Genomic DNA, 25599 nt, shown 5'->3' with positions numbered 1-25599 from the left:
TTGATGTTCAGATACTAGAATTGGACAGCCTAATCAGATAGAACAAAGAATTAACATTAAAAAAAAAATACTGTGTGAGATAAGGACTTTTTAAACTCAGATACAAGGCACATAATGAATACGTTCAAGTTAATGCCTTCAGAACAGACAACAGTTATGTGACTTTATGGTAGAGGAAATAGTGGATGAGGATTATGCTGGTTATTTACCAGGAGACATGGAAAAAATTGTTGGATTAAAAATACCTCCTAGAAACCTAAGCTGCAAACAGACACAAGAAAAGAAAGTTACGTGGCCTTAAAAATTGTGAGGCACAAAATGGACATTTTCTCCTCTCTTTAGATAGATCAAAAACTGTCTCTACAGGAGCATTCTCCAGAATTGTAGACCAAAGTTGTCTATTGCATTTAGCTGTGAAGATGCAAGACACAAGCTACCAGAATCTCTGCTATCGTTGATGTTGAGACTGAGCGAGAGGAAAGCTGGTAATGCAGGGGAGGGAGCATGGGAGCATATGTGTAAGGTGCTATTTATATTTCTATTGTGGTATAAGGGTCTTTTATATATAGGTCATTTCTTGCAGCATTTGACTAATAAATCATGCTTATCACATTTCATTTTTATCAGATTTATATATTCCTAATAAAAAAAATTAAAGCCCGAAAGCACTGTAGTAATATTGTTTTTATTTGTGACTCATGCAGTGACTATTATCCTGTACAGGTGACTCAAACTTCTCTTTCTTTTTATCTTGAAGAATGTGCTGCACCCAAGACTACCGAAAGAATACAGCCTAATGGCTACTTTCCTACATGTATATTGTTATGGTAAGGGATTAGTCTGAATAGCGTATTTTTTAATGTGATGACAATGGAGAAAATAAATTGAGGGAGTATAAGTGTATGATGGAAAACAATAAAGTGATTTTGAAATATTTGGGAAGGAATAATTTTGCTCACACAAGGAGCCTGAGATTTGTCTTTCAAAACTCCCAATAAAAGGGAAGGTGGTTGTGGTTTTTTTCCAAGCTCTACTTATCTGTCTCATTTAAGGAGGACAAAATTAAGTAGTTAGGTTTTTGGTTATGACGTTTTTAGATCAAGAAAAAGCATCGATTAAAAAGCATTGTGGGGATTGAATCCATACCAAAACTGAAAGAAGAAATAGCTATACCAAAGATCCTGTTGGATCGGTTTTGCTTTTGCGTAACTTCGAAAAAAAACAACTTGGACAATTGAAAGCTAAAACAGTTGGTGTCTTTTTAAATAGGTATTGGTGTTCAGGTATTTAGTTGGTCATGGACTGGAGAGGAGGTTTTTTGGGTGTGAAGTTCTATGTGCTATTGCTAGAATCTAACACTAATAATATGGAAAAATGATTTGTACTGAAAGATATAACCAAATGAATGACATTTTTAAAATTCCATCTTCACATTTTATACTCCAGTGTAAGAATTGGTCAGAATTACTGGGTTTTATGGCTTCTGCTTCAAATAGTGACCTGTGATTATTGCTCTCTCTTTCCATTTGGTTGAAGAAAAAGATTCTGACAGAGTTGTTCACCTTTTATCTTCCCCAAGGGCTCTTTGAAGAAATAGAATGTTTAAAATCTTTCATGATTGGAAACATGAAAAGGGGTGAGTAATTACCCCTCTGCACATCCTAATAAAAATTGCTTTTCTGTCTGGACTTTGATAATTTGCACTAAAATCCTTCAACAAGAGAATTCTTCAGCATGGGCAAAAGTAATGAGTAAAATACTTAGTGATGTAATACTTTTTTCTAATCTAATTAGTCCATGTTGCTGTTTAATAGCACTTTGAATCTTAATTATCTTGCAGAGAAGCGTTACTAGAATAAAGCAAGTAATTGTCATTTTGAATTCAAAACTAGATTATTTTTCATTGTGGAGCACAGGTACTCCTTTGTTCTTTTTGTTCACAATTTGTAACTTTTGTTAATGGGCGTCCAGTCATGTTCAGCAAACTGGGAAGACACTGAGAGCGGTAAATGCTTGGGGTTTTTGCAGAAGTGCCTCATGTGATACCTTCTATTCTCAGCTATAGGTTAAAATTAGAACTAGACTGACATTGCATTAGAGTCTGAGTGAGAGTTCTAAATGGTTTTGGTAGTACAGACAAGATTCATAATTTATCTCTGCTCTTGCCCAGAAAGCGGTGAGTCGCAGGAAATCCTTGAAAACACCGAGTAATTGAGGTAAGCTGTTAAACTCTTTCAGATGCTTGGAGATGAGGTTGTTGGGACATCTGATTACTTGGGAGTAAATTCGCAGTTGTTTTACAGCCACACTTGGAAATTCACTTCTGAATTGTTGGCCACGATGGCACGACTATTAGTTTTTATTTTCCTGACAAATAATAAGAATTTGGTGGTAGTCCTGTTGTTATAGCATTAAATCTCCCTGAAAACAAAGTCATATACTTAGGCCCTCTTTCATATTTCATGGTTCTAAAGCAATATTTATTGAATAATGTTCTTTCCACAGCAAGAGTTACCCAGTGTAAGCTTTACTATGTTTTGTTTTGAGTACTTTTTTTTCAACTGTATAGTCCAATACTGGTTTTAGGAATGCAAGTATTAACAAATGTCTTTTCTGCAAAATTTATATAAGAAGAACTATAAGCTTAAAAAGGCTTATAGTTCAAACAATGTCTCTATACAACAAGAAACAAGAGATCAGGTGAATCACTTAATCTCAATAGAAGTTTAATCCTGAAAAATAAGGCAATTTAAATCGTAACTACTAATCAGAGCAGAAAACCCCTCATATAGTGTCTTAGTTATTACTGTTGCATATCGGGATGAGGAATGGGAAAGGTAGCTAGTATGAGGAAAGAAAGGTTAATCCTTCAAACTAGTAAATTTGATCATTTATGTGGGGGATGGAAAGAGGATACTATCCTCTGTTTACAAGAAAAAATTCAGTGGCTCTTTATGAACCTAAATGCCAGACTGCTTTGTGCCACACTGTCGCTGCCATTTGCATCACCTGTCAAATCCTGCCAATTTTTCTTAACAAACAAACAGTTAAGAATCTTTAATATTAATGTATTGGATGAGATTCTTCTTTATTCAAGCATTATAATTTGATTTTTATGCTGTCTTTAGAACAGGAAGCGTTCCTGACAACTTACATATGGTATTATTTGGCTATAAATTTTTAATTAAGTGATTTCAGTATAGTCAGGCTTTACAAATAACTATCTTAGCAAAAAGCATGGTAAACAAAACAGATTGATTGACAGTTTGAACACAAAAATGTTCACTAAGCAATTCTGGCTTATCCATGCCATACAAAATTATAATGGAATAAATGTGATTGAAAAGATTGCTCTAAAAGACAGGCCTGCAGCAGTTATTGTAGGGAAATATATGTATAAAAGACCTGAAGTTCCACTTTTGTTGTTATCTACCTTCTTGTTTGGAAGAAAGTTACCCTCACTCATTTAGTTTGAATGGACGTGTAAGAGGTTTTTCTTACCTTTCCCTGAAAGTATTAGTAAAAAGTTTAAAGGGACCATTCTGGTTATCAGTGTCATGGGTACGCTGCTGTTGGCATGCAGTTTAGCCCTCCAAGCTTATCTGAATATCAATATCTTGGCTCCAGCTTATTTCCAAAAATACCCTTCCCCAAATGGCTACAGTAACAGCAGTAAGAATGCTTTTTAGAGGGATGCTCTGATTAGCATAGCTGAGTATCCTGGTTTGCTGCTCTTCAGGAAAATATGTATTAATTATCTCACTAAGGAATGGATGACTTCAGAACTTCAGGCTATTTTTTTTTTTTTAATAAATGTGGAACCTGACACTCAGGGCTACAAGAAGATTTGGAGAGATCTGAAGAATTTTAAAAGCCTTTTCTTAAAGGTAATGCATTACTAACTATAAAATATATTATAATGAGTTAAACTATGGAGAAAATGAATGCAAATAAAGTATACAAATTTATTTCCAGCAACAGTTCAGTTTCTCTAAAGTGCAAAACTCCTTTACTTGTAAGTATTTATACCAGCTAGCTGCTAGGATGCAGTAACCAGGATTTAACTGTCCTATATTGCACGTAACAGCTTCATTTCTTCCTGGGAAAGGAATGAATGCTTGTATCTGCATTTAGTAATCATGGGCAGTACTCAGCCTACCATTGGAAGGAACTGAGAGAAGCAGTTGTTCACTGACTAAGAATGCAGAGAGATTGCAAGAGTACCATTTCTTATTATAAAAAAAATTAACCAGGTGCGATTACTTATTTCTATAAAGAGAAAGCAGTTGGTAAAATTCAGTTCTATACATTAACTAAATTTAATAATATTATCAAGTGGCTATTGCAGTATTTTAGTTTTCATGTCACTGTCCCCATCTGGTAGCTGATACATGTGCTGATATGTTGAGCCTGAAATTCACAATCAGATTCCTGTGACTGAATCTGAACATGTAAGGATCATGACTGAAACTGCAGTTTGCATTGGAACATTCACTGCTGTGAAGACACTTTGGGAAGTGAGAATACACAAGATAAATGAAGAATTACAGAAAGAAAAGGAATTCAGACAGAGGTCTGCAGGAAGGTAGGTAAATTATAAATCTTTCTAAGTATGTGAAAAGCTAGACCGTATGTTACATTTCAGAAGACCATAATCAGTCTTTTCAGACTCATCCAGAGTCTGTTTAGTCATTACTCCAGCAGAATTCCCACTGGTTAGAATCCAATAATATGGTCAGGTCAAACCAAGAATTGTGTTCCGTGATAAAAACGTTAGCATATACACTAAATCCTCTAAATTCAAGTATTAAAATCCTCTCCTGTGTGGATATTTTCACCAGTGGAGGTTTTAATTTGTTATGCCTTCTTCTCAATAGAGGCATTAACAGGGTCACTTGGTCTGCTGTCTGCCCAGCAGTTTCATGAAATGTGAAGGAATTTAGCATTCTGGTCTTGGAACTCTTCCTAATTTGTCAGATATGTTTGAAATGGAGTAAGAAATTCAAAAGTTACTAATGGAAAATACAAGGAGAAAAAGAGAATTGGCCTAATTTTGGTAATTCTTAAGTCCCCTTTGGAAAGCAAGTGAAAAGAATCCCTAGCTGATTTACCCTGTTTGATTGCAATTCCATTTGGTGGAACTGAAGGCTTTCTTTTTAGGGAACTGCTTAAAAATTAACGGCTTTGGAACTTAGTTCCCTGTGACTTTTTACTCTGTTGCCCTGCTGCAGTACAATGAAAGTGAATGAAGTTATGTCTTCCTTCTGACTGTAAATTTGAAGAACTGTAAAATAAAATTCCTATAAATTACCTGAGCCAAACATTACTTTATCTTCTTTTCTTCCCTGAAATTGATAGCATATTTAGCATCTAGATATAATAAAAGTTGTTTGGCATCCAAAAAGGCTACTACTGTCTATTTGTTCCAGAAAAGTAGAACGGATAGTAATTATTGCCTGTATTCATTGTTGCACCACTGACAGATCTTCTTTCCCTTGTAGGCTACTACTTGTCTGGGAGGAGAGAGCTGCTTTAGCAAAGCTCAAAGAAAAAGTTATTAATGAAGATGGAAGAGCAATTTTAAGGATAGAGGAAGAAGAATGGAAGGTAGTGATGATAGGAATGAATGCTGCTTGGATTGAATGACTGATGCATTAGAAAACTACTATTTACAACTTTATACTCACAGCTGCACTATTTTTAATCTATGAAGTGCTTACTGTGTGCTTTGCTAACAATTAAGACACACTGTTGTGAAAGTGTAAAAGCAAGCTGACTTTTTTAGTCCTCAGTATTAAGTATTACTCTGCAAAAATAGAGCACCAAAAGCTTTTTTGTGTTAGAAATTATTACAGTGCAAATTATGAGTTTAATTAAATAAATCATCATTTAACGTTAACACGCCTGAACTACTGAAATGTGTCAAGGTGAAAACCCTCTGTTTAGGTGCAGGAAAGTGTTTCTTACGGTTGTTTCTAAGAGTAAAAGTGAATCAGTAGATTCCCAGAATACTATTGTTCTTGTTTCTGATGTATGGAGGGAAGCAGCTAACTGTAGAATCAATGACAGAGTGGAAGCCAGCGTCTGTTCTGAGCCACACAGAAATGCAGATGGCAGTTAGTGTGAGGTGATGAGAATTAGACCATGTTGAGGGCAGTGAGAGAGTGACAGCCACACTCAGCAATACTCTGGTGTCCACAGGGCAGTGTTCCTTGTTCAGGACTCAGAGCATACAGACATTGTGGCTTTTCTATTCCTCAGCACTTTTACTCTCAGCTGCTCACTGTTTTTCTTAACAGAATAATAGAATTTAGATCACCATTTAAATGAAAAAAGTCTATTTAGAGCAGTTTTCTCTTCAGTTATATTTGCTTTCTTCAAAGAAAAGAAATAAGCAAGCCTGACATTTTTCAAGCAATGACGGTAGTGCAGATATCTAAATCCTGGGAGCAAAAACTGGGCAGGTTAAATCTGTGGTCAGAATGACCCATATTGGTGGTGTTCATTTCAGGATGTTATGGTGTAGCTTGAGAAGAAAAAAACTGTTACTGTTTCAAATAAAACTTCTATGTAAGTCTGTATTCTTGTATACTAAGTGGAATTTCTTCTGGTTCCTATTTCTTGTCTTAGACACTACCTTCCTGCTTATTGAAACTAGTCCATCTCCAGGAATGGCAGCTTCATAGAACTAGTTTGCAGAAAATTCCTCAGTTCATTGGAAGATTTCAGAGTCTTGTTGTTCTAGATCTATCCCGGAACTCAATTGAAAGTATACCTAAAGAAATTGGTGAGCTGTGCTTTCTTTTATTTTAAGCTGCTTTCCTAAGAAAATTAATCTTACACAAACATGCCATTTGGGGGCACTTTGCCTGTCTAACAATCCTATTGAGTAGTTAGGAAACAGACAATTTAAATGTGACAGCGTGATAGAGATCTTAAAACCATGCATTCCCTATAAATAAATAAATAAAAAAATATGGGCAGATGGAGGAGACATATCTTTATGAAAGCTCAGCATGAGAAAAAAGTTTGTAGGCGCAGCAGGTACTAGACATCAGAACACAGCTAGAAATGTGGTACTGAAAAAACAGGCTTCGTGTTCTGAGTCCACGACACGAGTAGCCTATGTTCCCAAGGGCTTTTTTGATTTTTTTGGGCTTTTTTTCTTAGCAGTTCTGTACTAGAGAGTCCTGAAATCCTCCTATTTAAATTTCGGTGATTTTTTTTTTTTTCAGTGAGAACACTGAGCACTTGTATAACAGTAGAAGGATAACACAAAACAAGTAATACTGTATTTCAAATAGAATGAATGTGAACATTTGTGATTTCTCATTTGTGTTCTCTGCAGGCCAGCTGACTAGCCTCCAAGAGCTGCTTCTCAGTTACAACAGAATAAAGTCTGTTCCTAAGGAAATAAGTAACTGTGTCAGTCTGGAAAGATTGGAATTGGCTGTCAACAGGAGTATCTGTGATCTTCCTCCTCAGGTTTTGATAGACTGTTTTGCTTAGTTTTATTTAATGTATATTTTGAATTTATTTATTTATATTTTGAAAATAATTATCATTAAATGTTGTGCTCCCATGTGAAATCAGAGTATCAAAGCAAATCTGAAAACTACTCCACAGAAACAAGTATGTGAACAGTATTTGACTAATCAAACTGAAGCCATATGAGGACATACATATACCTGAGTGGTTGAAGGAGCCAATCTTTATTTTGTCCAGATAAATGACTTAGTGCATACAGGACAGTGATAACATTTGACGTTAATTTGTTTAGGCTGAAGGTCTTCACTGATTTACCGCACTGAGGATGTGATGCCTTAGCACAGAGAATTTCCCCTTTATGGTTGAGAACACAAATTCATAACATGTGCCAGGACACAACTGTAAGCACCTTTACCAGAGCTGCTGTCAAAAGGGTTTGTGTGATTTATACAACTGCCTGCACAAGTTGAATGAATGTTGTTCTGAGACATTGAAAGCAATTAAGAGAGAATAAAAACAATTGCTCACCTACTACTGAGCTTTAATTTGGACTGACCTAAATGTGAGAGACACCTGCATCTCTGTTAAGTCTCTTAGATAGAGATGACAATTATGTAACCATTTGTACTTGCTTCAATTTATTTAAAAACCCAGTAGTGGCAATAGTTGACAGCAATCATTGCCTTGCAAAATTGAGTGAATCCAACCAGTAATACCTAACAACACATCTTCAAATGAAAATATACACTAGTAATCAGAATCCAGGATTTACAAAATCTACGTGGATACAGGTTATATGGTATAATGTAGAGTGATAGCTTTTAAATTAACAGCTCATAGAAAATACGTGGTTCTGTCCTATTGAGACTACAGTGATATGAACACCATGAAACTCTGGGTATGTGAACTTGAGTGGTGTTCAGTGTTTAGACAGTTGGCCCAGATTTGCAATTAACATCTTTACATCACTTGAACACTGTAAAAGCGCCTGAAGGCAGGATTCACCAAAGGACTTAGGTGTTGCATACTGAAATAAGGCTATGTTTAATTTTTAGAATGTCTTGCCGTGGCAGTAGACTTCAAAACATTGCAGGTGTCTAGGTTCCCTCTAAATTACAGTCCATGCAATTTGATTCATAAAAATTTAAATATTTGACTAATGAAAAATGGTGTATTGCATGGAGTATGAAATACTAAGGACAGTGGTGTTTCTAAAATTCCTTTTCTTCTCAGGGCTTAGGGTATACCTGTGTTGTAGTCACGGCATTCAGCTTCTCAGCATTTAGGGCACTCACTGCCAGGTGGGAGATAAAATTCTTCTGCCTGATCAGTTTCAAACCTACCTACCTTCCAGAACTGTAGTTGTTAGCTACTATCAGCTAACGGAACTCAGAAACCATTCTGTGTTTTCCAACTCCAGAACGTGTTGTAATGTTTCTAAATCGTTCTTTTTTTTCAGTCCACATTATTACAGCAGTGCTGTAATGCAACAGCTATACAAATTTACATTAAATCTTTCTTTTCAGCTCAGTGATTTAAAGAAGCTTTCACATATAGATTTGTGCATGAATCAGTTTACTACCATCCCTTCAGCTCTTCTCAACATGCCAAGTCTACAGTGGTTAGATATGGGGGGAAATAAACTCCAGGAGCTTCCTGAGGCAATTGACAGGTAAATAAAGCTCACATTTTGGCCTCAGTTCAACTGGATTGAAATTCTAATTATTAAATCCGACCTCAAAGGATTATATTAATGTTAATATCACTGCAAACTTAAGATTTATCAGTCCTAATGTGTTATTTTGGATGAGCTGGAATAATCCATATAACAAACAATAAATTCAGTACCAAGTTAAATATTTCTTGCCAATGACATTTTGGACCAGAGGTTAGGTGATTATCTTGGATGTGGGGTTTCCTTTGAGAATTGGTCTACCTTTATGAGAGTCCTTTATGTGGCTGTAAAAATGAACCGATTACTTTTTATTAATGATGGTAAGATTAATTTTCTGAATCTTGATTGCTTGCACGAATACCTATTTTACAGAATGGGAAATCTCCACACTTTATGGCTCCAAAGGAATGAGATAAACTCTTTGCCAGAAACCATTAGCAATATGAAAAATCTCAGTACTCTTGTTCTTAGCAATAACAAACTTAAGGATATTCCAGCCTGTATGAAGGACATGACAAATCTGAGGTAAGAAAAAGCAACAGAAATACAAATAAAAATACTAGAAGATAAGTTTTAAAGTCTGCCTTGAGTTGTACATCCTAAAGTGATACTAAGGCATGTCCACAGTTGTACAGATGGACGCAATACCCTGTAAGTCAGCATAATTACACAAATTCGCAACAGTTGAGCATCTGGTCAAGAAGGGTTGTGTAGCACAACTGATCTGAGTAAGTAAGCTATGATAGTTACAGTCCCAAATGAAAAAGGAGACTGTGATATATATGTTCTCATTTCTGAAAGGTCCAAACGCCCACTTCTAATTGACCTTTTATATCACTCTCTAAAGCCAAGAGCTAGGAGGAAAAATATGTGACAAACATAAAAACGACAAGAAGTTGAACTTTAGCACTAGAGAAGTCAAGAATTCAGGATTAAACAAAAAGGATTGGGTATAAGGATATGGATGAAACTCTCCTATATTTTATTTGAAAAATAAAAAAAATAATTAAATGTAAATTTTTAATTGGTAGAACTTGAAATATTATTTTGTATACTGTGACAGAAACTTTCCTATTATTTGCATTTTTATTTGAATTACTAGATGCTGGCCATTTTCGAGAAAGAACCTTAGTCTAAATAAATCACATCTAGCCCAGTTAAGACAATTCTGTTTTCAGATGTTTTGGAAGAAGGCTCAGGGATGGACCAAAACCAGAGGGAGACAGGGCTGGCTATTGCCTTGCAAAGCTGGGAGGATGCAGGCATTTGCACTCTTGTTGTCATCCACTCATCTGGTTTTGGAAGTTCAGTAAGGTTGACAACGGGGTCAGGCAAACCTGAAGACAAAATGACAAGGACTGCAGGATTTTCTCCCACCACAATCAGCTACGGTTATTAAAAGGTGTTGTCTTGGCTTAGTTTACTTAATACTACTAATACAGTGGTGAGTTTAGTATAAGAAAAGACATTTTATTTTGCTCAAAAAACTGTTTGAAGAATCTTAATTGTTTCAAAAGAGTTGTTCTCTCTGGACAAAACCTGTTGCAAGAGTAACCTTTTCTGATGAACTGTCAGATTTGTCAACTTCAGAGACAACCCGCTGGAGTTAGAGGTAACGCTCCCTCCGTGTGAGAATACAGAAGAGGAGGAGCAACAGGAAATGTTTGGCATTGAATTCATGCACATGTATATCCAGGAGTCACTCAAGAAAAGAGGTATGGCTTTTTTATTATTTCAGATCTCTCGGGAATGCAGTGCTGAACGGAAGGATAAACAAAAGCTAGGATACACAGACAAATAAAATATGAATAATCTTCTTAATAAATGAGTTAATATTTTCAAAAAAATCTGTAAAGAGATTTTTACTGAGGGTAGGTTGCAGTAAGAGACCAGGAGAAGCACTTCTGAACAGATGTGCAGGTGGCAGCTGTTAACTGCAGAGACACTTCATTGCAGATATAAAATGTTCTCTCTGATCTTCATTCTATTTATCATGAAGGCCTAAAAATTTGATGACCGAAATGCTCTTGGTTTAGAACGCTAAGGAAGCTTTTTTCTTACCAATATTTCATAAATGAATAATCAAATTAGCAAAAATATATCAAGATGACAGTTTACAAGTAAGCTTTCGTCCTTAACGTTCCCCTAGCGCCAAGGGCTGATCAAAGTACCTGGGCCTACTTAATTAACCTAAGAGGAAATACAAAGCTATCCTGAACTTTTAAAGTGAAAATAAAGTATGTTAATTGCTCTTATTTTAACCCATTGTCTTTCAGGAAATCTGGAAAGCTGTACTTTTGGTACTTCTGTCATAAATGATAATGAATAAAGAACGTAACTGTGAATGGAAGAACATATCAAGTATACTTCCTGGAAAAGCAGCACACAGCAGGTTTTAAACGTTCTTGGGCATTTTATTTTTCCACTGATGAGAATTTGTTTGCATATTTGTAATTCCTAGTGAAACTGGGTAATATAAGACCTTTCCTGGGCACAGGAAAGACTTAAAGAGCTCTTTATAAGCAATGAATTAGCTTTTTAAAAAATCCAGGTTTAGTTTTGTAGGGGTTTTTTCCTATCAATTCCAGATCTGTCTTCTGTCATGTAGTTGGCTCTGGTATCAAAGACAGACTTGGGACAGCTGTCAACAGAACATTCTCCAAGGACACAGCAGGCTCTGTATAATACTGTAGTGCAGCCTTGTATCCGTGTTGTTGCAAATATTCAATCCGTCCATGATCAATCAGCAGTTTACAGAGGTGACCTATCTCCTTTCGTTCTTCAACAGTAAGTATCCTGGTTTCATAGAAAGGAGGAAAAGAATTAACAACGTGTCAAAAGAATAGTTTTGTTAATTTAACATCAGTAGTTAAGCTTAGAAAAACTAGTGAAATCACGCTTAAGTTCAACTCAGGCAAGCACGACTGTTTAAATATTTTTAAATGTACGTCCATGAAAATTGTATTTTTAAAGTAGAATATTTCTATAAATTTCATAATTAAAATGTTTCTATAAAGTAAGTCATTTTGAAGGAGCCAAAAAAGTTTCATGTACCACTATACGTAATTTTGCTTTTCTGCAGAAGTCCATTTGTTAGGAAAAAAATTACATACCCTTGTAAAGTATCAGAACCGCTCTCGGTCTTGCTGCACGTTTGCTCATGTTCTTCCATGTTGTTAGACTGATCTTCACTTTCGTCACTTGTAGAGGCTTTGGTTGTGGTTTCTCGCATACCGCAAGTGGCCCAGCTACTCATTCTCTGAAAATAATTAAATTCTACTGGTCCAAGTCCTACTGATTTAAAGAACTCCCTGCCTACATAATGTGTCCAGTCACACTTGTGATGGCAACACAGTGCAATAACAATTCCAGCTACAGGCTTACAGTCATCTTTGTTGCTTTCATTATCAGCAGAGTTGTTAGAAGCCACCTCTGTCTTATCAGTCCTAGAGCGTTTTGGTGCAGGCTCTTGAGATTCTCCATCACAGCAAGTTGTATAACTTTCAACCAGGCATCTCAAAGCAAGATCTAGGAAAAAACCAGATATACCCCCCAAAAATAGCGATGAACACCATGCCGTTATTTGCATAAGGCTATATGCCACGAAGAATAAAAGCATACATCACGAACTAGGTCAAAAAGCAATTTTAAGCATAACCAAAAATTACAAGCATGCTTTGAAAACATGAAAACCCTAAATGAATATTATTGAGACCCCTGGAGCTACTAAGGGCTTATCCTCTATTTGTTCTACACAAGTAAATTCGAAATACTTTGGTTAACAAACTGGCATATTATCTCTTCCCTGTAAAACATTCAAGTATTTGCTCTAAAAGTCTGATATCTAGGACACAATCTATGTAATACATACATGTATTTCTTAAATGCTTAACTGTCGTCTTTGTAACAGTACCTATATAGGTGTCGTATTTGAGATGCCTTTACTTAGCAGAGACGTAACATTAGAAAAAGCGTGTTTAAAATTATCAGGACAGAAACATATTCTTCTCATTTTCAGAACACAAATTGAGAAAGAAAAGTATTTCAGAGTAGAGGTGGTGGTGTTAAAACAGTACTTCCAACAGTTTACAAATATATGACCCATGCCACCACACACTATTCTTTATTCTACTATTCTTTTAGATGTATAGATAAAGAAAGGTTTTACTTCTGTCTAGTGTAGCCTTGCATCTATTTTCCACTTACTATTCCACTGAAGTCAATAGATGTCAGTAGATATTTAGATGACATATAATTGCTTCATTCACTAAAAAAGGGTTAAGAGGGCAAGAAAAGCTTAAAAGGACAGTTGGGAAGATCAGTCCATCCAGATCGTAAGATTTAGTATTGTAGTTTTCTGCAGTTCACACATATGTAATTCATACCTGTTGCAGCACCACATAAATGTTTCCCAATACCTACTAGTGGTAGCTTTTTCTTCTCTAAAATAGGTACTTTATCTGGAGAGAGAAAAAAAAAAAGATAATGCCCACATACAGTCCACAACAACCCCAGAACCTCTATTATTATAGTTGGGGCAATATTTTTTTCAGATAATGTAACTTCAGCACACTTAAAAAAAGAAATAAATGTTTACCACTATTAAAAATACAGTGGACTGTATATACAGTTATAAGCTATTCAAAGGAAAGTTTCTTTTTTAAAAGAAGTTAAGAGGATTGGATGTTGTGGCTGAGAAGCATATTTAAACACTTCAGCCTTTCTATACTGCCTATGAAATTTAAATATGTTAATGCATCTCCTGGTGACAGGTGTTCCCACGAGTTCTGTAGTACTGATATGCATAGCAAATCAATGATATGCATGACTTGCTTCATTCTGCACGCCTACAACCAACAATGCAATGGTTTTTAGTCCTGCAAGTTCTTAAAAAACATTCAAAGTGGTTTTGTTTAGGTATTTCTCACCTACATTGATGTCCTCCTAAGTGTATAAAAAGCAGAAAATTTTAAGTCTCCATTTAATACATGTATGTGTGTGTATATATGTATATACACAGAGCATTAACATGTCCAAGTAACCACTGAGAATCATGTTCAAACCCAAGTACATCTAAGCGTGCTACATACAAATTGACTTGAATTCCAGTACTCAAAATCTACAATTAAGCCTCTAGTTACACAGTTATGCAAGCCGAGAAGGAACTTACTTAAACATAAGTGCTGAATATCAACTTGAAGCCTTTCAAATACAGAATCTCTCCTTTTATGTTTTCCATCCACCTGTGTAAACATAACAACAAGATCATTAAGCAGGGCTGCCCACTAATAATTATACTTTTGCTCCAGATATTAATGCTAGACTTTTTTTCCTGTCAAGTCAACATCTGCATATTTCCAACATTATACACCAGGATTATTTTTTTTTTAAATAAATTTGCTATTGCTGAAGTATGGAATGTAGGCAATCACACTTCCAAAAACTTTTAAAATGTAAAGGTTTTGTTTTGGTTTTAAAGATAAAAAGCAAATACTAATAGCTTCAATGACAATAGTTTAAAAATTATAGTCTGCCAATGTGACAATAACCTCTTACCTTGAACCTTGTAGTTGCCCTTTCCACAAGCAAAAACTGAACATTTTCAGCATCCTGTAAGGCAACGTCAACCCAGTGAGACAGCTTTCCTCGCCCAGCTCCAAACTCAACAAAACATCTTCCTGGACCGAGTAAATGTAGTTTTTCCATGTTACCTAAAATAGAAGCCTACAAACATCAAAAGATTATACAAACCAAGCAAATACATACACCGTGTATTGTAATGCCCAGTGGAAAATGATTACTTCACCAAACTTCAAAAGACTTTTTCAAGCCTTTCCTTCCATGAGGGATTAGGAAGAAGATGATGTGTACACAGAGGAAAGGGATTATAACTTCTGGCTAGTCAGCATAACCCTGCCCTTCTTCCACTGCTCGCAGAACTCCACCCGCATTTTTTTGGAGTGGGATTTGTAGGATCCAGGTACATGCTATAATACTCTCCGCCGATTCTCAAAGTAGACATCCAAAATATGGGTACTGTACTAGATCTTTCTGTGAAGCATCAGTGCCCGCAGAGCCCTCTCTCTCTGCTGCAGTTAAGCATTTTGTAATACATAGGAAAGCTAGAACATGGGAAGAAAGTAAGATCCAGACATTTCTCACTTTTAGATTTTCTTCCCAAAACTTTCTATTTTGCTACAGTATGCAATTCATCTCCCTTACAATTCTTGCTGTTCAATGCACTTAAAAAGGCAGAAGGCAAACTCGGGCTCTCCAGTTCTTTTTATGCATCTGTTATATAACCAGGAAGTCTAGGACCAGCTCTTACAGAAAAAGTAAAAAAATTCCTTTTTAATTCTTAGTAAATACAACATTTTACCTTTGGTAGCTCAGATTTATTATGAGGTAATATAAAATAAGAATACATTAGTTAAAATTCAGAATACCACCACATAATTTGTAATTTATTTCAGTATCCTAATAAACTTTTGTTACTAACATTTAACACAACAGCCATTCAAAGGTTATATACATGCTATTATTTGAAGAGCATAGTTACTGAGCATCTCCGATTTCCTCTACGTGAAGTGACGAGCATCATGGATGCACAGTCACTCAAATTTACAGCAGCAGAATTCCATGTGTTTAAAAACATCTATACCTATGAGTAAAGCAGCGATCATACCTGTTGTTTCAAGTGTTTGACAGCAGATTCCCCATTCTTTGGGTCATTTAAGGCTTCTTGTAAAGCCTGGTGGGACAGTACTTGTTCCTTAAGGTGAAGTTCCAGACCTGCATGCAAATGCAAATACAAAACTTGTAAGGTATAGGTTTCCAGTTTCCAAGAGTTTTTGTTTTTGTAACACATACGTTACAATATTCAGACATGAGCTCAATCTGTAGCACCAACAAAACAGTCTGTTGGGAGCATAAATCTATCATCACATGTTTATAACAGAGCTGTATTATCTGTAGTGGTATCTCGAGTGGGAAACAAAAAACACAGAAGGAAGGGAAATTAGCAATATGAACAAAAGTTCAGTATTTTATCATTCTCTCAATCTAGTATATTCTTCTGAGTAAAATTTAGCTATAGAAGGATTGCCTATTATCTTGCTAATAATTACTTCAGATGCGTTTAGTGCCAAATGTCTTACATTTTCACAGATATCTAACAGCAAAAATGACAATGAAATATTCAATCAATTCAATTTAAAACGTCTTATTTTCAGTATTAAGTAAACTCACCAGTACTTGCTTTTTTCAATGTGATTATTAAGTTATCCAGCTTTTCTTTGGATAGAGAACAGATAGGTACCTTTTTAAGGGGGAAATAAAAGTGGCATCCATAAATTCAAGAGCTTTTTATCTTTGATAGTTCTTTAGTCGTATGATAAATTGCAATATGTTATGTAGGGACTAAGCTTTAGAATAAATAAATGTACTCACTTCTTTTTCTGGTATTTCTGCTACGTCTTTTAAACCTGCATTAATATCTTGAACAAAGTAGACCTTTAAAATTCAAAAGAAATATGATTTTGTTAATCATCAGGAAGCAAAATGCTAAATTCTTCACTGGTTTTATGATAAAGTACATAGCAATAGGAATCCACTGCAAAAGAAGATATTTCAAGTAATTTTTTTCCCTATAGTCTGATCCCGAGTCCCCACCAGAAATGACTGTTCTGACGCATTTTGACAAGACTGAACGTGTTTGTAAGAGTTAAGCTGTCAACACTTACTAGACTGATGCCGGAGGTGATTTTAAGGTTTCCCAGGTAATACTAAAGGTACGATACTCATAAAGCAGAAGGGCAGATAATAAAGAAGCCATCTTCGGTTTTCTTGAAACAGCTGTTGAGACATACATCTTATTCCTTCCCTCAGCACTGGCTGCAACTCGGCCTAGCTTTCCACAATTCACTGCTAGTTTGAGTGAAGCAGCCAGCTGGTTAGGGCAGCAGACTGCCAGGGGTAGGAAAACACCTAGAAAACACCCGCTAGTTTTGCTTTCCAAGGATAATCTGTCACTGAGTTTCTAAAATGAATGGCAATTGTGAGAGACTATTCTCAGAGAACGTTTTTGAGAAAAACAAATTCAGCATTTTCATTTGCAACTAAGACAACTGAAAAGTTGTACTGAACTATGGTGAAAGGGGACACAGAGTATGAGGAGACTGGAATGTGAATTCCATTTCAGCAAGCACTTAATTCAGCTTCCATATCGTCCTTCCTGTAGTGCTTGCTAAGACTGCTGTCCTCCGGTTCACAGCTGCTGTCAGCACAATGAACTCTCTGCATGTAGTCGACCAGTTCATTATTAGATCAAGCATACGCATGTACATGGTCATGTATGTGGTTAACAGGTCAGTCTGTTTCTTTAACTTGAAATTTAGGCAAAATATGTAAATATCTACAGCAAAACAGTCAAAAGAATTTGAAAAACAGAGGATGTTAACCAATCCTTACAAGTAGTTAACCAAAGGCATGGCTTTGGGAGAATAAATAGACACTGTAAGTCAGTCAAGCTAAGAAAGTAACAAGATAAGCTCAGGGAGAACCAAATGGGAAAGAAATTAAGAGACCAAACAGAAAATTACTTGGAACTATGTATGAACTAACCTAATTAGCATACTATAAGACCCACCGTGGAGCAAGGAAAGCCCCCTCCCAATACGGCCCCCTCCCCACAGACCAGTGAAAAGAAAGGATGCCGTACCTTTAAATGGAGACTTGTAAGGACCTATGAAAATTGTGACTAAACCTGAGCGTCAGCAATTGCTCAAAGTGCATAAAATGCTTTACTACGTGTTAACTGGTGTGCTGCCTCGGTGGTTTAACCACCTAGCACCCGGTCTTGTGCAAGCCTGGAATAAGTGACACGTCAGCCTGTGTGCAAGACTGGTGCCCCGCGAGCCGGGCCACCAGCGCCGAGTGCGGGGCCACGGGCAGCGCTGCAAGGTCGCGGGGCGCGGGCCTGCTGAACACTTACTGGCTTCGGCTTCGCTCTTGAATTACATTTTTTTAAATGCTTTTGTAGTTGGTCTTCGTATACAGTGCTAAAATCCAAATGGAAAGAAAAGTTACGTAGATGCATTTCTCATGCGAGCTCTGGCAAAAAACAGGAGAGGCATTTACAGGTACTCACTGTTTGGGATCGAGAGGGCACGGAATTCTTTTCCTGTCATTTTCTTCCTAGTCACAAAAGAAAAGTTTTAGACAACACTTCAGCATGCGTTCAGCATTCCTGTTCTAGAGATGCTGTTGAGGGACACCTGATTTTCATAAAGCATCTACTCTGAGGTAGGCACGTCAACTGGAATGGAGAAATTGAGACAAGAGTTCAGTACCCGAGTGGCTCCTAAGAGAAAGAACAAACCTATAACGTAACGGCCGCGTTCCTGCCGGGCTGAACGAGTGGCCTCAGCACATCCGCTGCTCGAAGGCTGCACCGGCGCTGCCGCTCCCGCCCGCTCGGGCGGCCATGTCACCCCAGGCCCCAGCCGTGCCGCCGGGGCGTCCCCTCCCCCGCCGCAGGAAGGTGCCAGCTGCCCCGCCCGGCCAGGCCCGGTACCTCCTGCTGCTCGTGCTCTCCACAGAAGCGCCTCCCGGGAGCCGGGATCATCTTGCAGAAGCGCTTCTTCCTCTCCACGAAGTAGGCACAGCGCCCCGGGACCGGAGCGCCGCGGCCCAGCTCCGGCGCCGCCATTGCCGTCCCAGCAGCCCCCGCGGCCACCGCCTCGCCTCCATCTTGAGGCTCCTCCTCCGCGGGAGCCGAGCGCCAAACTCGAAGCGCAAGATGGCGGCGGAGAGTATGTTCAACAGGCCCGTGTGCGTGCAAGTGAGGTGCCAGGGCTGCGAGGAGAGGTGAGGGGCTGGCTGGAGCGGCGCGGCGGGCTCTGACATGGTTTCCTCACAAGCTGCGCGGAACCTTTACTGCATTCTTTAGGAGAAGGGCTGCCGAGCGACAGGCTCTTTTCTGTCTTTTCTTCCTGCCTTGTGCCCTCGCGGCTGCTGGGTGAGAGGCGGGCCCTGCGCGTGGTGCGGGCGGCGGGCTGAGCGGCTGCCTGCGTTCTTCTTGCTTTGGGGCTGCTTGTGGGGCCCGCCGCGTTAGAGGGAAAGGGACTTGGTTGCGGCATGGCCGGAGGCAGCCTGCGAGGGCTGGAGTGGTGGCGGCGCCTTGCCGGGGCGGAGGCGGCACTCGCGGCGGGGAAGGCAGGCAGCGGCTTTACAGAGACGCTTTAGGGCTGCAGGCGCCCCGGCTCCGCACGGGCCCTGCCGGCCCGGCCGCTGTTAGGCGTCTCCCGGGCCGCGGCGGTTGGTGCCCCGCGGGCGGGCCCGCCTCCTCCCCCCGCAGCCTGCGGCCGGCCCTGCCGCCGCCTCCGGCACCGCTTGGGCGGGAGCGCGCAGCCCGGCCCGGCCGTGCCTGCGAGGGGCGAGGCTGTTGGGGCGCACCCGGCTGCGCGTGTGCCTGGCTCAGCGCTGGTGTTCGGGAAAAGCCAGGAATCTTGCACGTGCCGTGTCTCTCCAAAACCCGGTGAATTTCCGTAACGCAGGCCCGGTCTGGACTAGTCACTGTGTGCGGGCGTCGGGGCTGCTCTGGCTTGTCTGTATGAGAAGGCACAGAAAGGCTGATGCCTGTGAGTGTATTTTGTAATGCAAGTAACTTCTCGAATGACTGAACAAGTAGATGAAGACAGTGTAGCGGTGTATAAATGATTTTCAAAAGTTGCAGCAGTCGTTAATAAATTTCAGCAGGCTTTTTCAAAGGTTCTGTTTTATGGACAAAGTTTTAAAGCTTCTGCCTTGCTAGTTAAAGTTTGGTGGATAACAAGCAACAAAAACACCTGTGCTGACTGCGGAGCTGTGATGGCAGCTGCAGCTGGGGGGCTTTCAGGTATTTTAGGTAGTAGTCGTCACTAGGACCTTTCTTGATAGTTCTGCCTAAATTTTTGTTTTCAAAATGTCATCTGATTCCTGTAATGTGGCTGCAAATGCACATTAATTTTGGAGAATGATTTCTTGATTAGTTACCAAGTTTCATCTTTTTGTACACAGGAGATTAAATGTTCGAGTGAGTATTGAGCTACTGTCCGTTTCTAATCCTGTTCATAAAAAGGTTTGTGCATTGGTTACATTCATGTCATTCATTAAGCATGTTCTGAATTTCATTGTATAAGAGAACAAATATGCAAAGAAAAAGTCAAACAGAATTTTAGTGTGTTTGTCACTTGACCTTATTTTACTGTTGATATAATTATTTGAGTAATTTAGTTGGTTTGGAATAGTGGTTGGGTTCTTTTGTTGGTTATATTGGTATCTGAGTTACTGAAACTTCTTTCAGTTCTGTATGTGTACATGTGCAGTGGTCACACTTCAGTTGTGTTGGAAGAGCTCTCAGGTTTCTACTTCCTTTCTTTCCTCTGCTACAGAATATTGTATTCTTCACAGGTTTGAGCCTTGTTATAGAGAACAGGTGCTTGGGCCTATTGTACCAGGTGTTTTGCATAAACCCCAGCCTTGTAATGAAAGACTAATGTCTACAGAGAAGGCACTTTTCCCAAAACACTATGTAGACCTCCAGCAAACCAAGAACTTTATTTAAAAAGAAAACTTAGCAGCGTAATGTTAACAATTTTCCTCATGAGCTTACTGGATTTCATCTGTATCCATTTTATGAAGCTCTGTATTCAAATATACAAACTCTTCAGAAAGTTGTTTCTTAAACTTTTAGGAGTAGTATACTCTGAAAAACTTCCAGTTACAGCAGTGATGTGTTTGTGGTCCATTACAGTGGACTGCTAGTGCTACACTCTTATTTCATGACTGGGGAAAAATAGCAGATAGTTTTCTTTCTGTAAAATGATGAAGACACATTGAATTATGAAACCTTTGCTGATCAAAGTTGAAGGGTTTTACTTGATTTATTTTGGTGTGAAACAGTTTTCCTGTCTTTTCTACTGTAATAGAAATTGTATTAAATGTTTTCCACCTTCTGAATTAGTTGCTTGAATTCTATTTTACTTGTGGTTAAACAGTGAAAACATTAAATACTGTTTGCAGTGTTGGTTTACAATATTTAAACAATCCTACAGGGTGATTTATAGTATTTTAAATTGTATTTAAATGTCTTTTTTCAGGATTTAGCTGTTAGATTGACTGACGATACTGATCCTTTTTTCCTTTATAACCTTGTCATATCTGAGGAAGATTTTCAAAGGTAAGTGAAATTATATTTTTGTCTGTAAAACATTTCTAAACTGCGAAAAAGAATGAAGGAATATTTTTAGCTTAGAGTGGTTTATCTTAGAATTTAGGTTTAGGCGTTTTTCACTTGAGGAATTTTGTCAGTATTTTGGTAGTATTGTTCTATTTGAGCAGTCAGTGAAGCAGCCAAGTACAGGAAGGTGATTGGCTCAAGATCATACAGCTGAATGACAGAATCCTGATGTTATGTTCCCTGCATAGCTACAGCACCACAGTTTACATTACTGCTTGCATCTTCTGTTTGTTGTAACTACTTCTTAGAGACTGTTGCGTGTGTGTGAACTATTTTGACAAATAACTGCAAGAGGAAAGTCTGTTTGCATGGACATGGATTCACAGACCTGAGCCTTTGCTTTCGGATTTCTTGCATGCTAATTGTACCGTTGGGTCTCATTTCGCTTCACTTGCTTGGAATTTGATCATCAAACTTGAGGACCAGGCATGAACAGTCCAGTCTTCTGCTTTGGTGTTTGCTGTGGTGGTTTTGTTTCGGAGGGTGTTTTTGTGGTTTGGTTTTGTTATTTTGTTGCTTTTTTTAAAAAAAGAGATGTGGTCAGTGTGCCAATCAAAAGGCAAAAGTAAAATAGTGTTTGTAAAACCAATGTGCAAAAGTATTTTGTTATACAAGGTATGGCTTTGCATATATAGACAGATACATGCATACACTGCTGAACATTTATGTCTTTCAGTTTACTGCATCTATGGTGAAGTTGTGCAATTAAATAAGTAGGCAAATAAACAAAAAGTCTTGATAACAATTGAGTCTCCACTCATTGTCGTTTGCTTCTTCCATATGCCCTTATCCAATAACTGTACTGCTCTGTGCTGTGAGGGAGATTTCTACTCAAAGGAACATTTGTTGTGCCACAGTCGTCATCTCTTTTTTTTTTTTTTTTTTTTTTTTTTTTTTCTCCTTAGTGCAGCCTATTTGCAAGAGCTCTTGAAGTCATAAATATCCTCTGGTGATTATTATCTAAAGACGTGAGCACATTTCTTCTGTGTTCAAGATTGAAAATAACATGCTAGCGAACTTTAGTGACCTGATCAGAGTTGGTTCTTTCTACTAAACAAAGTATTTTTATAGGAAACAAATTATACTTTATATATTGTTAATATGTTTTTTTTTTTTCCAATCTGTTTATATAGTTTAAAAACCCAGCAAGGTCTCTTGGTAGACTTCTCTGCTTTCCCACAAAAATTTATAGATTTGCTTCAGCAATGCATTCAGGAGCAGAACAAAGATATCCCAAGGTAGGTAATAAGCGAGTGCCTTATTACTCTGTACATGTTGAGTTCTTAAAATACTTGTCAGCCACTCAGACTGAGAAGAGTCAGTAGGAAAAGGATAATTTAACCTTCCCCTGGATACATCTGAATATCAGTCAGTGGACGTTACTGACAAAACCTGAGTCTTGGGAGGACTGAGTGGTGAAATTGATGTCTAGTAATAATCTCCCCATCTGAGTCAAAGCTGGCAAGCTTCACAAGCTAGCAAATGTGCAAGATGCGGCACCGGTCTCTTGTTTGTTTTATGCAGTTTAATGCTAGAGAGGTAATTGAATTTGAAGGACCGAGGTCTAAATCATTCTATTTCACAGGAGAAGGCAAAGTTACAAGGCATTCTGACAAGATGGGGTGTTTTTCTCTTTCATTTCAGTGTTCAGATATTGAGATGCGAGTTGGGGAGAGTTGAGGCCCACTCTTCCCTGTAGTGGCCTTTCCAAAATGTTGTTTTAGTCTGTGTGGGTACTGAGGAAAGCCCTGTCCAGAGTACCTAGCTTCGTTCAGTAGTCAGGCCATTTCCTAATGCATGTGCTGTGGGCTATGGATTCTACTAGGTTATAGAATACCTAGAAGTCAGGAGTCAGTTTTCCATCTGAACTTGGTTACAAAGGCCATGCTTGGTTTTGGTCTCCTAGATCTATGGACTTAAGAAAATTTTGCAAATAAACAAACGGACTAGTTTTGTATATTTCTTATTATAAGGTGCAAGCATTTTAGTTTATACTTGTTTGTAGTATTAACTACAACATAGACATTGAATTTCTTTTTCAAATAAAAAATATTTTATTTGAAAATGGCTTGTAGGATTTATGTGTAGTTTCAGGAAAAGAAATATACTAAGCATTTTATTATTTTTTTTATTTTCCCTAGGTTTTTGCTGCAGTTAGTTTCTTCAGCATCTGCTCTAGATCACACACCTGTCTTTTTAAATGTAGTGGAGACCAACCCTTTTAAACATCTTACCCACCTCTCCCTAAAATTCCTACCAGGAAATGATGCAGAAATAAAGAAGTTCTTAGCCAGCTGTTTGAAATGCCTTAAGGTAAAATGAAGGCTTGTCATTGCTGCAACTAGGCCTTGATGCTGTGTGTACTTAAGCATTTTTTCAGTCTTTATACTTCAAAAGTACGTACCGAATTGTATGCTCTGGTTTACTTCTTATTTTAGTTTATATATGTCATTGCATGCAGTTATTTGGGTGGATATTATAAACCTGTTACTATCACTCTAGCAATGAAAAAATTACATGTATATTCAGACAAGGGCTATAATTTGAACTGGCAGAAAATCAGGTATTTTACACATGCAGTGCATATAGTATGCAGCTGTTGAATGCTTCTGAATGTTTCAGTGTCTCATGCTGCATAGCCTTGTGCTGACTGCTGGATCAGCTGCCAAAAGTAAAATACTGTAAACTTTCAACCTCTTTGTTCTGCAGTTGGGTATTGGAAAATATGCATGTGTATATAATTCTAAGGCTTTGTGGACTTCAAAGGGCCAGTAGCTATAAATACTAAGTTGAAATTTTAATGTTGATGCAGTTGGTAGCATGCTAGGTTTTATCTAATGAAAAATTAGTGGTCTCGTAGTTTCTGTTGTCAGTTTCAGTTTCATAGCCTGAGATTTGTGTCTGCTACTGTGCTGTCATGTTTATAGCCACATAATAAGCCATTTTAATAACATAAATTTACAGTGTTTCAGTTTATTTGTTGTTTGTGCAACTCCTTTGTAAACAGGTCTTTATAATAAGATACTGTTTCCTTGTACAAATTTGGTAAGAATTTCATTCAGGGCTTTTACCTTGTCATATAATGCATTTTCTTTTACATTTATTAATTATACCTTACTCAAAATGAATTTTCTTTAATAAGATGATTTTTCCACAAATATAATGGGTATGCAGTTGCTTAGGCAGGATATGCTGATAAAATGGAAGCCAAATACAACTTTTATTCTGGGATCTAAGGGTTTGACTTGTTGTCAATTTGTACTTAGGAAGACAAAATAAAGTTGGAAGAAAAACTTAAAAAAACTGAAGAGGATCTTACCAGACAACTGAGCTACACTCAACAGGTAATACAAATTTTTTTCTTGTTTTAAGTTGCGCTTAAAATCTGGGGAAAATGCACCTTCTTGTGGGCTGGTCCGTTAGCCAGTACCTAGCCAAGAGATACTTCGAGAATGAGTGAAAAGAAGAAAAGTAATCTACTGTAGCTTTACATAAGAATGAGTAAAGCATGCAAATGATGAGTAAAATTTAGTTCTTGCAGTACTAAAACAGAATTCTACTTTATTTTGTCCAGTTTACAGGATTTTACATTTGCGGTCTGTGTATGCACACGTTATATACTAAATATATGGTAGTGTGGTGGTAGATATACTCCACATAATCTATGAATGATTGGAAATCCTTATATTTGGAAAAAACTGTGTGAAACCGTTATAAATAAACTGACAGTCTTGGACTGCATGTTACTCTACTGCTGTATGATTTTTGCAGTCAGCCCAGTCAACATCACATATGTGTTTCAAGAGGATGATTTGGGTCAAATTCTAGATTTATCAAAGTGACTTTTGGCTATCATGAAACAGGAAAAAAATCAACTAAAACTCCTATTATGGAGCTTTTTTAGAACGAAATACTTGTTTACCTCATCTTTGCAGTGACACCCCATCCCCCAACTACAGCACTTAGTGTTATAAGGGTAGGGAACATCAGCAGACTGCTTTTTCACTCTTAAATAGTGGTTGGAAGAAAATACAATTGGAAAAGAATAATATTTTATCCACAGTGTCAGAAAGGTGCTCTTTAGCTTCTCAGTATCTTTCCTGATTACAGAATAAACAGATGTTGTGGCATCTGGTGCTGAAATTTGGACTTCTAT

At 37.8% G+C, this 25599-nt stretch overlaps 3 protein-coding genes across 6 annotated transcripts in view; 2 read left to right on the top strand and 1 right to left on the bottom strand.

Moving 5' to 3' along the window:
- Positions 1–37: 37 nt before the first annotated feature.
- LRRC39 (leucine rich repeat containing 39) lies at positions 38–11513 on the top strand. 2 transcript variants are annotated; one of them, XM_037404704.1, is made up of 13 exons: positions 38–485; positions 758–827; positions 1580–1636; positions 2171–2216; positions 3834–3887; positions 4385–4585; positions 5502–5607; positions 6631–6787; positions 7349–7485; positions 9015–9160; positions 9536–9688; positions 10739–10878; positions 11440–11513. In XM_037404704.1, exons 6-13 carry the CDS (start codon positions 4461–4463, stop codon positions 11490–11492), a joined length of 1017 nt encoding a protein of 338 aa, XP_037260601.1. In that variant the 5' UTR covers positions 38–485; positions 758–827; positions 1580–1636; positions 2171–2216; positions 3834–3887; positions 4385–4460; the 3' UTR covers positions 11493–11513. The 2 variants fall into 2 exon arrangements, with proteins under 2 accessions (XP_037260601.1, XP_037260600.1); XM_037404703.1 differs by lacking the exon at positions 11440–11513 and having other exon boundaries at positions 10739–11001.
- A 48-nt stretch (positions 11514–11561) lies between these two features.
- On the bottom strand, positions 11562–18901 carry TRMT13 (tRNA methyltransferase 13 homolog). The gene is made up of 11 exons (XM_037404700.1): positions 18738–18901; positions 18312–18358; positions 18156–18222; positions 16613–16675; positions 16412–16481; positions 15849–15955; positions 14720–14887; positions 14334–14406; positions 13549–13623; positions 12277–12691; positions 11562–11959 (listed from the first exon to the last, which is right to left on the bottom strand). The coding sequence occupies exons 1-11, from the start codon at positions 18870–18872 to the stop codon at positions 11764–11766; spliced, it is 1416 nt and encodes a 471-aa protein (XP_037260597.1). The 5' UTR covers positions 18873–18901; the 3' UTR covers positions 11562–11763.
- The window catches only part of SASS6 (SAS-6 centriolar assembly protein), a 14122-nt gene continuing 7419 nt past the window's right edge, over positions 18897–25599 (top strand). The window contains exons 1-6 of one of the 3 annotated variants that reach the window (XM_037404693.1): positions 18897–19030; positions 20222–20282; positions 21304–21383; positions 22577–22681; positions 23585–23756; positions 24710–24787. In XM_037404693.1, coding sequence (XP_037260590.1) covers positions 18963–19030; positions 20222–20282; positions 21304–21383; positions 22577–22681; positions 23585–23756; positions 24710–24787 — 564 coding nt within the window. In that variant the 5' untranslated portion in view covers positions 18897–18962. The remainder of the gene's footprint in view (positions 19031–20221; positions 20283–21303; positions 21384–22576; positions 22682–23584; positions 23757–24709; positions 24788–25599) is intronic. The other 2 variants (XM_037404692.1, XM_037404691.1) reach the window with 2 other exon arrangements.

Source organism: Falco rusticolus, chromosome 11, assembly GCF_015220075.1.
Source record: "Falco rusticolus isolate bFalRus1 chromosome 11, bFalRus1.pri, whole genome shotgun sequence".
Lineage (NCBI taxonomy): Eukaryota > Metazoa > Chordata > Aves > Falconiformes > Falconidae > Falco > Falco rusticolus.
The sequence above is the reverse complement of the archived record's forward strand: the minus strand, read 5'-3'. Positions and strand labels throughout refer to the sequence as shown.

Bases quoted from the DNA above. Each gene is read 5' to 3' on its own strand.
- TRMT13 (XM_037404700.1), bottom strand. From the start codon at position 18,872: ATGGCGGCGCCGGAGCTGGGCCGCGGCGCTCCGGTCCCGGGGCGCTGT. The intron at 18,359-18,737 runs GTACCGGGCCTG...TTTTGTGACTAG, and splicing joins GAGAGCACGAGCAGCAGGAG to GAAGAAAATGACAGGAAAAG. The intron at 18,223-18,311 runs GTGAGTACCTGT...TTTGGATTTTAG, and splicing joins TGCCCTCTCGATCCCAAACA to CACTGTATACGAAGACCAAC.
- LRRC39 (XM_037404703.1), top strand. From the start codon at position 4,461: ATGACTGAAACTGCAGTTTGCATTGGAACATTCACTGCTGTGAAGACA. The intron at 4,586-5,501 runs GTAGGTAAATTA...TTTCCCTTGTAG, and splicing joins AGACAGAGGTCTGCAGGAAG to GCTACTACTTGTCTGGGAGG. The intron at 9,161-9,535 runs GTAAATAAAGCT...CCTATTTTACAG, and splicing joins CTTCCTGAGGCAATTGACAG to AATGGGAAATCTCCACACTT.